The sequence below is a fragment of the Salvelinus fontinalis genome, chromosome 28 (genome assembly GCF_029448725.1).
Source record: "Salvelinus fontinalis isolate EN_2023a chromosome 28, ASM2944872v1, whole genome shotgun sequence".
NCBI lineage: Eukaryota > Metazoa > Chordata > Actinopteri > Salmoniformes > Salmonidae > Salvelinus > Salvelinus fontinalis.
In genome coordinates, this window is record NC_074692.1 from 9,462,857 (window position 1) to 9,473,456 (window position 10,600).

The window sequence follows — 10,600 nt, forward strand, 5'->3', positions numbered from 1 at the left end:
ATTTAAAACCAAACACTTCCTCAAGTAGAATTTTACTGGGTGACTTTCTATTAAGGCATCTTTACTTTTACTCAAGTATGAAAATTGGAGTACTTTCCACCACTGCATATAACTTGAGAATCTTAAAAGCTTTTGTTTTATCATTTAAATACTGTTCAAGGGCAAAGTCATTATAAAATGTGGTCAGAACCAAATTAGTTATTTTCATTGCCTAAAGGTCAAAAATCAAGTCCACTGTTTACTTGTGTAGAGCTACTCAAAAGGCAATCCCTATGGACCAAAATTGGAAATGTGTATAAAAACAAGCCCATAGAAAATGCAACATCCTTTATTGATTAGGCATAAAATATGCAGTTTAATTAGTTACGCCACAGATGACACCACTTCCTGTGAAATACAAAAAAATTGTTTGGCAAAACTTATAACTTATTTGCTTTTAAATACAATTTAAAACAGCCTACTGTACCTCTGAAAAGTTAGTTTCGTCAGGTGAAGGTTGTGTAGAGGGAGAATCTCCAAGTTTCTCCAAGTCAGTCATACTGGTCTGCTTTACCACAGGGCCAGCTCGCCTAGGAATGGAAAAGGAGAATAGATTCAATCTGTTGCCAAACAGCTCACATTAGAAAGCATTCTAAACGCAAGAAACCTAGTAGATTGATATGTTCAACTAAATGGCAAAGCCATACAAGCAGTTGGGATGGCTTACCTTGTGTTTGCAATCTTCCTCCTGACCACAGCAACAAGGACACTGATAACTACAATCCCAGCACAGAGACCAACAGCCCCATAGATTAGTGGGCCTTGCATGGTATTGGCGAGCTGGTCTTGGCAGGAGTCTCCACTGTAGCCTAGACCACAGGCACAGGAGGTGCCCCCATTGGTCTCCACACACTCCCCATTCCCATTACAGCGCTTCTCGCTACACTGCTGCTTGACATCCAGGTTTCTCACCAGCCCACTGTTGTCCAGAGTGGTAGAGCCAGGATCTGCAGACATGGGAATGCTGGGGCTTGGCAGCAGGGTTGGAGCTTTAGACTGGACTTCAGACTGCCCTTTGAGATGGACACCTGGTGAAGAATATCAGACTAGTTTTGTATTCAATAGAGGTTAGGTTATGACAGCGAATCATGGTCCTGGGAACCCTAAGAGCTGCATATTTGTTTGCCTTACTACACAACTGAATTAAATAAAAGCTTGTGTTAACCACTTGAGGTGTGTAGCGCTAAGGATCCTCTAGGACCAGGTGTGGGAAATGCTGAGTTACAGCTAAGATTGTTAATTTCAGGCATTGCTAATAGAAATCTCACAATTCTCATCCGAGGTGTCGTGGCAGTCAGGATGCCCATCACAGAACTTCTCCAGGGGGAGGCATGTGTGCCCGTCCAGACAGGGTCTACTACCAGCTGGGCAGTGCTGGTCTAGGGCACAGTGTGTGGCATTGACTGGTCGATGGCCATGGGCACACGTACATGTCCTACCACCAGGGACAGCCAGACACAAGTGACTGCAGTCTCCATTCCCATCTGAGCAGAAGTTGAAACCTAGAAATAGATGTGTATGAGGAAGAGTAAAATGTGAATAGTCTCAGTAAATAGAGTTGTGTGCAAATGTTGTGGCCTTTCTTACCCATCTGGCTGGACTTGCTGTAGGCCTTCAAACTGACAACTTCAGTGTTGACCTCAAACCAAAGTGTCTTGATCAGTTGGTCATCTCTATACCAAACTTGGGTCGTGTCTGAAACATTTGATATGTTAACCAGCAATGATAATCCAAAACCATGGTGAAAGAACCATTATCCTTAGTAATACTTTCATTAATGTCACAGCCATCTGGCTACAGTAATGTGGCACTGAGTACTGGTAGCTGTGTTAATAAAGAATAATCTACATTACCATGGTCTGTCACCCAGAGGAGCATGCCGTTGCTGAGCGCAAATGCAGTAAGGCCATCCCCAGTTGTAAACTCATTGTATCCAGAACCATCAACTTTGACAGAGCCGATCACCCCAGCACCTGGAACATAAAATAAAGTATTCCATCACCACCTATAGATTGACTTAAAGTGAGGGTTTGTATTGTATAACAATGGTTCCTCACCGATGTCAGCCCAGTAAATCTCCCCGCCATCATTGGTGAAAGTCAGGGAGGTGGGCTGCACAGCATCCTTCCAAACCGGAACTCGCTTCCCCCCGTCCATGTGAGCACACTCCACATGAGCACCTTCCCCCTGCTTGGCCAGGTTGGTAAAACAGAGTCTTCCACTAAGTGGGTGAAGAGCTATGGACGCCAGACTTCCCATATCATGAATTAACACAGCAGTGTGTTCCCCATTGGAAGAGGTGACCTGCAGGCGTGGCTGTTTGGTGCTACTCCAGTATACGTTGAGGGTTATCCAGTCTAGAGCCAGGGCTGTGACAGTGTCCCCTTTAAGTTGCAGGAACAGACCGCGAGGCACCAAGCTGGTCTCCTTCAGCTTGAAAAGGCCTACAGAAGACTGGTCAGAGTCAGCCAGGTACAGGATCTTGTCTCGTAGGGTGTAATCCAACATGGCTGCCTCATTGACATTGGCAAGAGGTAGGGAGAGGTGCTCAGGCCAGGTCTTCAGGCCCACAGCACTGAGCATGGTCTGCAGGTATATCTAGAGACATATACATACATCTAAGTGCATGGTGGTGGAGAAGTTTGTCGTTTACTCCTGAATAACTGCACACAAGTAGCACGCAAAGCCAATCGGGCTTCCAGACTCAAAGTACAGGTTACTACTGAGAGCTTACATGTTACCAGGCATTCCTAAGAGCTTTTCATTTGAGAGGACAGGGACTATAATTCATTAATAGTCAATGTAGCATTGAATATAGTGCAGTGGGTAAACCTGAGTGGGCAGAGTCCTACCTGTGTCACAACAGTTGGAGACAACACCAAGAGGAAGGCAGAGTTGACCAGGTTGGAGCAGTTGAGGCCATCATCCGCTAGGAGCAGACCAGAGGGACACTTGCAAACCCCTTTGGGGCCAGGGGCCAACACACACAGGTGAGAGCAACGAAGTTTCTCACAGGGACTATCGGTGCTTGTTTGCAGCAGTGGATGAATGACCTGCACCCCCAGATACATGCAAATCATTAAGCACACTTGAATACAAACATGTTCTTTGTGCAATTACAGCAAACCCATGAGATTGCCATCTTATTTAGGTGAAAAGAAATTGCTTACAATTCACACATTGAAATTGGGGAAAAGATACTTGCTTTGAGTCCAAAGGGTTGTGCAGGTCGTTTTAGTATAACTTGGCGGTTCTTTCCAGTGATTTTATTAGCCCCTTGAATAGTTCCCCTCTTGGTGTCTGACCAGTAGAGCAGGTCATTGAAAACTGTGACCGAGAACGGGTTGGTGGTCTCCGTCAACTGCAGAATCTTCAGGAGGGAAAGGAACAGATAGCCATATTTCAATGTCCGCTATCCAACTCAGGTAGGATTTCATTTTAAGCACCATTACACTACAAGTCTGATCAAGTCCTATGCAAACAACCATCCATTTGTAGTACCTTGATGTCCCCGCCATCCAGGGTGGCTGAGCCAATGCACCCAAGCTTCTTGTCTGTCCAGTAGAGCCGCTCCCCTATTGGGTCCACAGCCAGACTGCCTGGCCAGCTGAGGCTGTGACTGACCACCACTCTCCTCTCAGACCCATCCATTCCTGCCCGCTCAATCTTTGCCTCGTTACTAAACTCTGACCAGAACATGAGCCTGCAATTAAATCCAAATCAATGTTTTTTGTTGATTACCGAAAAGGTCTGTCTCCTGAAAACACAATACATATTTATTAAATAACATGAGCCTACAATAGGACAGCGGTTAGGTTGACACCAATTCAATAAGACCCTGTCCCTGATCAAGATTGTTACGCAGCATGTATTAATTTAGTCAAAATCACCCTTCTCCAAACAAATACAAAAGCACTAGAATGTTTGGGTGGGTGCTATTCATCAGTCACAACTACAAAATATACTTGCCCCTTCTGTGGCAGGAGTGCCAGAGAGAGAGGTTGTTCAAAGTCCTTGTCAAGAATGACCGTGAGATCCAGAGCCCTCGTAATGGTTGAGTTTAATCCAATAGCAATAATCCGACCACCTCCAATGCCATCAATCCAGTACAGGTTTCTCCCTACCCAGTCAACAGCAATGCAGTCAGATTTGATGCCTGTAGAGATCAAAATGTGTAACAATAAGTAAGCAAATAACTTCACCCTGTTGTTTTCAGTGGCATTTACAGCCTCAATTGTTATGCTTAATTTAACCATAATACTAACCTTTGAAAAGGGTTCCTCGTTTTTTTTGGTCTAGAGAGGACCACTTTATGCTCTCTGAATCCAGGCTGACCCAGAACACCCTCTGATCCCTCCAGTCATAGTCCACAGACAGGATGGCTTTCTTAGCAGAGGACACCAGGACATCCAGACTACTGCTTCTCAGCCCAACAAGGAACAGGTCTGTCTGCACAGAGGCCAGAAGATACGGCTCACCTGTGGGAAAGAATGTGGGTTGGTATAGACCGACTGTGACGTTGGCTGAAGTAAACATACCCTGCACTCCAAAAGTCAGTTCACTGTCTACACATTCACCCCCAATTTTTTTTTTTTTAATCAAGCAGAGGGAATTTCCATTGTCACTAAGCCTTGATATTTTACCCATGATCTTGCAGCGGCGGCCATCAGATTCCAGCAGGTAACCAGGGTTGCAGTGACAGTGGAAGGAGCCCTGAGTGTTTACGCATGAGTGGCTGCAAACTTGTCTACCACCTTCACACTCATCAATATCACCACAGGACACTGCATCCTTGTCGAGCTGGTAACCAGCCTTACACCCACACCTCTTTATGGGAGAGAAACAGAATGGGTAGAGGTGGTCAAAGACAATGCAGATAAATAAAAACAAAGCGGTCTCAAGTTGAGACCATTTCCCCATTACTCACTGTTCCCTGTGGTGTGCTGTAGCAGTTTTGGACACATAGGGCTTTGTCTGGACACTTGGTTTCGCAGTCGCCACCCTCATCAGAACCATCAGCACAGTTTCTGACCAAGTTACACACCAGGGCTGTGTCCAAACACTCCGACATACTAGCACACTGGAACTGGTGAGAGGGGCATGTTTCCACCTGACCACCTATTAACAGATGTACAAAAAACCCAAACTTAGTCGATTTTTACTAATGTCTGAATAATTGAAAGGCTTATTAATTTACTATTACAAATTCAGTTTCAACATAACAATCAAATAATTAACAAATCATCCATAGCTAGAATAAGTATCTTTACGTACATCCTGCCTCGTCACTTTCGTCAGCACAGTCCTTTGTTCCATCACATCTCCATGCTTTGGGAACACATTGGCTCTTTGATGTACAGGCCCACTGGAACTCCCCACACTTCAATTGGAACATCTTGCAATCCTGAAAGAATTCAATATACTGTATTCTATCCAAGTTGAACTACTAGCCTCGTCAATACCACAGCGCTATCGTATAGCGAACAGCCGTGCAAGCTCGTGAGATCAGGTGGCTTGAGGATATACTAAATCAATTAAGAGTAATAAATGAGGCTGTAACCCATTGAACTCAATTCTACAAATCTCTAACATTACCCATCCTGCCTGCCAGTTTCTGCCCCCTTGACAACTCCTTATGGAATTGTCATGTGAAACAGACTTGCACCCAGGCCAAATGTTCCCACCTTTTCATCAGAGCCATCTTTACAGTCCTGCTCCCCATCACAGACCCACTCCTCCAGCAGACACTCCTGGCTGTGTGGGCAGCGGTGGTTGGTGGTGCACTGGGGGGGCTTGGTGCAGCTCTCCTCGTCAGAGTGGTCCCAACAGTCAGGATGCCCGTCGCAGCGCATGCTTATAGATGTACACTGACCACTGGTGCAACGGAACTCCCCACTGCTGCAGCTCTCATCAGCTATGGGTAAAGGGGACCAAACGACAATTTCTTAAATTGAACTTCCTCTAAAATCGAGCAGTTTGGACAAGATTTGACAGTTTCAACATGGCCCCAGTTCTGCTTAAGTTGTGGTTCCTTGGAAATGAAACTAACCGCAGTTGGCCTCGTCGGTGCCGTCCAGGCAGTCCCTCTCGCCATCACAGAGGAAGGTGTCAGGGAGGCAGCGGGTCTTGTCGTCACAGTGGTGACCACAGCCCTCCATGGGCTTCAGGCAGTGCATCTCATCAGAACGGTCCTGACACTGGGCCACCCCGTCACACACCTGCCTCTGGTCAATGCACTTCATCCCATGGGCACACTGAAACTGGCCTGAACATACAATACAGTTTAAGAACAGTCAATGACAATGGTGACCTGTGAGGAATATTTTCTAAGACGGAACTCTAAACATGCACACCATGCAGTGGTCTATGCAACTGTTCCGTGTGTACATGTTCAATGGGTTTGAGTGAATTCCAGGTAGTTAAAGGTTACACTGAACATGTATTATTAGAGAGCAGTACTGTCATGTACAGAATAAAAGCGCGGGGAGGAATATGCTTTTCAAAATATCAAACTACTATCCATGTTTATTTTTTTTATGTTGACTGATTCTTACCACGTCCACATTCTAATGAACACCCTTCCTCATCGGAGCCATCTTTACAATCTGCCTCTCCATCACACACATGGCTGTAAAGCACACACTCAATATTGCTCTGGCATGGTTTAGTGCCAAAAGTACACTTGAGGGGTGCTGGTGCCGACATTGAGGTGGCATTCCCTTCGTTGTTGCCGTCATAATCTTCAGCAACAAAATAGCGATGATTTTTATGATCATCAGTGGAGTCCGAATCTAAGGGTGAAATACTGACTTTAGTATCAAAGGACAAGAGGCAATAAATTTATAGATAAATAAGGACCATGTTTAACAAAACTCAAGCAAGTGCCAGTGAGGGGGGGCATTACCACAGTTGGCCTCGTCGGTGCCGTCCAGGCAGTCCCTCTCTCCATCACAGAGGAAGGTGTCAGGGAGGCAGCGGGTCTTGTCGTCACAGTGGTGAGCACAGCCCTCCATGGGCTTCAGACAGTGCGTCTCATCAGAACGGTCCTGACACTGGGCCACCCCGTCACACACCTGCCTCTGGTCAATGCACTTCATCCCATGGGCACACTGAAACTCGCCTGAACATACAGTACAGTTTAAGAGCAGTCAATGACAATGGTGACCTGTGAGGAATATTTCTAAGAGGAATTCTAAACATGCAGTGGTCTATGCAACTATGTTCTGTGTGTATGTTCAATTGGTATTTGAGTGAATGCAAATAAGCTAGATAGTTCAAAATGTTGCTACAGTGAGCATGTATTACACAAGAAGCACTGGTCCCCACCTTCTGCAGTTACTGTACCACCAACTGAATTTCTCTGCCTGAAGTACCCCCTCAAGTGCATTTTACCAGTAGGCCTATGGTCTCATTAGCCTTGAAGTACCCCCTGTGGATAGGCCATGTAAAACCGAGGGAGCCTAGTAGCCCTGGTTGGGAACAACTGCACTAGAGCAGTATTGTCTTATACAATAAACCAGGGGGAGGAATATGCTTTTCAAAATGTCATACATTTCTATGCACCGGTTCTTACCATTTTCACATTCTAATGAACAGGTTTGCTCATCTGAGCCATCTTTACAATCTGCATCTCCATCACACACATGGCTGTAAAGAACACACTCAGTCTTGTCCTGACATGGTTTAGTGCCAAAAGGACACTTGAGGGGTGCTGGTGCAGACATGGTGGTAGACCCTTTGTAGTTGCTCGATTCATTTTCAGAAACTTCAACATCATGATTTTTATGACCATCAGAGTCTGAATCTGGGGGGGTGGGGGTGAAACTGACTTTAGTGTCAAAGGACAAGATGCAATAAATCGACATGCATTTACATAAGTTGAAAGATGTAATAGGGACCATGTTTAATCAAAACTCAAGCAATAGTGACAGTGAGGGGGGGGCATTACCACAGTTGGCCTCGTCGGTGCCGTCCAGGCAGTCGTTCTCGCCATCACAGAGGAAGGTTTTAGGGAGGCAGCGGGTTGTGTTGTCACAGTGGTGAGCACAGCCCTCCATGTCCTTTAGGCAGTCCACCTCATCAGAACGGTCCTGACACTGGGCCACCCCGTCACACACCTGCTTCTGGTCAATGCACTTCTTCCCATGGGTACACAGAAACTGGCCTAAATGAATGGATGAAACACTACTTCAAATGTTGGGGGGACAGAGATTTAACTGAAACTGATGATTTTATTTATGTAAAAATCCTGGGGCCCATCCTTCCTTGAGGAAATCACTGATAACACTAGATTGGTGAAAGCAATGGAAATCGAGTGGAAACCTTTAGTGCATGTGACAGTGCAGTCCTCCTCATCAGAGCCATCCCTACAGTCGACTTCTCCGTCACACACATGCTGGTAGAGAATACACTCAGAGCCATCCTTGCAGGGTTTAGTGCCCAGGTTGCATTTCAATGGAGTCCGCACAGCTGCACGCAAAACTATTTGGAAGTAAAAAATAAATTATTAATTCTCTAAATATGAGATGTCTGAACAATGACAAAGGAATTAAAGGTAATCATTTCAGTGAATAACAATGTGGATTGTAGAGGGCGGTCTAGTCACAAGTTTTGGTACAATTATTGGGCATTCACGTACTGTTAGACATATCGGAAGTTGAGTTACAACTGGAAAGTTTCACTTGAATGACTAAATCATAATTACAAGTGGGAAACAGATTTTTTTTTTTTTTTTAAACCAAAGTTGAGAACTGACCTTTCACCTCAACCAAAGACAAAGCTATTGGCAATTCCAAACATCAGTGTTGATAACGTAGTTAGCCAAATGTATTATTAGCAACATTGGCTACTTTATGAAGCTAGCTAAATTCTTACTGGTGGCAGATATAGTCCAACGCCAAAAACACAAGCTTAACGGATTGGTGAAAGCCGTCAACCACAAGCATGCCCCATTACTCACCTGAGATCTCCAAAATTGCTATACACAGAAGCAGATAGAAAGCCATGCCTGATGAATGCAAGATGACCAAGTAATGCATGTGCTCAGGTCAAGGATTTTTATAATGATGCCAGGTGATACTAATTGAACATTGAACCAATCAGTGAGGGTGAAGGAGCTCTATGAGGCTAATCTCACATGGACAGATGACAATTTTTGTACATTTTACTACTAAAAAACAAGATTACAATGTCTTTGTTCAATGTCCGATTACTATGGCCTCCGACTAACTGATCTACAAATTACCTTGCATCATAAATAACAACTCATTATTATTTGTAGAGCAGTCAGTCATTCACAATTTACCCATGGATACATTGAGGTTTTGATCCTCTCGAACACGGCCTATGAGGACGACTTATGGAGTGTGGGAGAATCTCAATTGCATTTCCTTGATTCCTTGCATCCTCTCTCCTCACCTCCTTCTAATGGGGTTTGAGAAGGAGGTGAGGAGAGAGAACGCGAGGAGGGAACATGAGGAGGAATCATGGCTTCCTCTCTTTGGCAGTGTTCGAAAGGATCAAAACTAATGTATAATGGATAAATTGTGACTGACTGATCTTGAAATTAATAATAAGTAGTTAGTGATTGATGTAAGGTTCTTTGTAGATCAGTCAGTCGGCAGTTGCCTGCACTGTTGGCTGCAATATTGAACGCCCAGGGCGTGCCTACTTTAAAGGCGATTCTTTTGACATTGCAGCTGACTTTAAAGGTTAGTCGAGACTGACTGACTGATCTACAAATCACCTTACATCCTAAATAACTACTCAATATTATGTGTTGATCAGTCAGTCAGTCTAAATTTACTCATCATGGTTTTGATGCTCTCTACATTTTGCTTCCGCCCATCCTGGTTTTCGACATCCATGCAGATGAATGGAAGGAAATGAGGAAAGGAAGCCACTTAGACTATTAAGATGATACCATGGTGGTAAATCCGTGGCCGTGTTTGAATACTTTTAAAATTGCTTCTTTCATGGTCACGGACATATACTAGTGGTGTGGGGGCTGGGCTTTGGCAAAGTGGGTGGGGTTATGTTTGGCCCTGTCCGGGGGTATCGTCGGATGTGGCCACAGTGTCTCCCGACCCCTCCTGTCTCAGCCTCCAGTATTTATGCTGCAGTAGTTTATGTATCCGGGGGCCAGGGTCAGTCTGTTATATCTGGAGTATTTCTCCTGTCTTATCCGGTGTCCTGTGTGAATTTAAGTATGCTCTCTCTAATTCTCTCTCTCTTTCTCTCCTTTCTTTCTTTCTTTCTTTCTCTCTCTCTCTCTTGGAGGACCTGAGCCCTAGGACCATGCCTCAGGACTACCTGGCATGATGACTCCTTGCTGTTCCCAGTCCATCTGGCCATGCTGCTGCTCCAGTTACAACTGTTCTGCCTGCGGCTATGGAACCCTGACCTGTTCACCGGACGTGCTACCTGTCCCAGACCTGCTGTTTTCAACTCTCTAGAGTCAGCAGGCGCGGTAGAGATACTCTGAATGTGATCGGCTACGAAAAGCCAACTGACATTTACTCCTGAGGTGCTGACCTGTTGCACCCTCGACAACCACTGTGAT

At 45.1% G+C, this 10,600-nt stretch overlaps 1 protein-coding gene across 1 annotated transcript; it reads right to left on the reverse strand.

Annotated features, from left to right (window-relative positions):
• Window positions 1–312: 312 nt before the first annotated feature.
• LOC129826073 (low-density lipoprotein receptor-related protein 1B-like) lies at window positions 313–9,054 on the reverse strand. Its single transcript, XM_055886382.1, has 23 exons — window positions 8,999–9,054; window positions 8,362–8,520; window positions 7,988–8,203; window positions 7,613–7,843; window positions 6,944–7,159; window positions 6,594–6,830; window positions 6,089–6,304; window positions 5,724–5,953; window positions 5,314–5,443; window positions 4,967–5,157; window positions 4,683–4,866; window positions 4,305–4,517; window positions 4,009–4,195; window positions 3,541–3,742; window positions 3,245–3,409; window positions 2,892–3,092; window positions 2,097–2,637; window positions 1,893–2,012; window positions 1,627–1,734; window positions 1,308–1,541; window positions 707–1,067; window positions 467–569; window positions 313–387 (listed from the first exon to the last, which is right to left on the reverse strand). The coding sequence occupies exons 1-23, from the start codon at window positions 9,042–9,044 to the stop codon at window positions 364–366; spliced, it is 4,515 nt and encodes a 1,504-aa protein (XP_055742357.1). The 5' UTR covers window positions 9,045–9,054; the 3' UTR covers window positions 313–363.
• Between the last annotated feature and the right edge of the window lie 1,546 nt (window positions 9,055–10,600).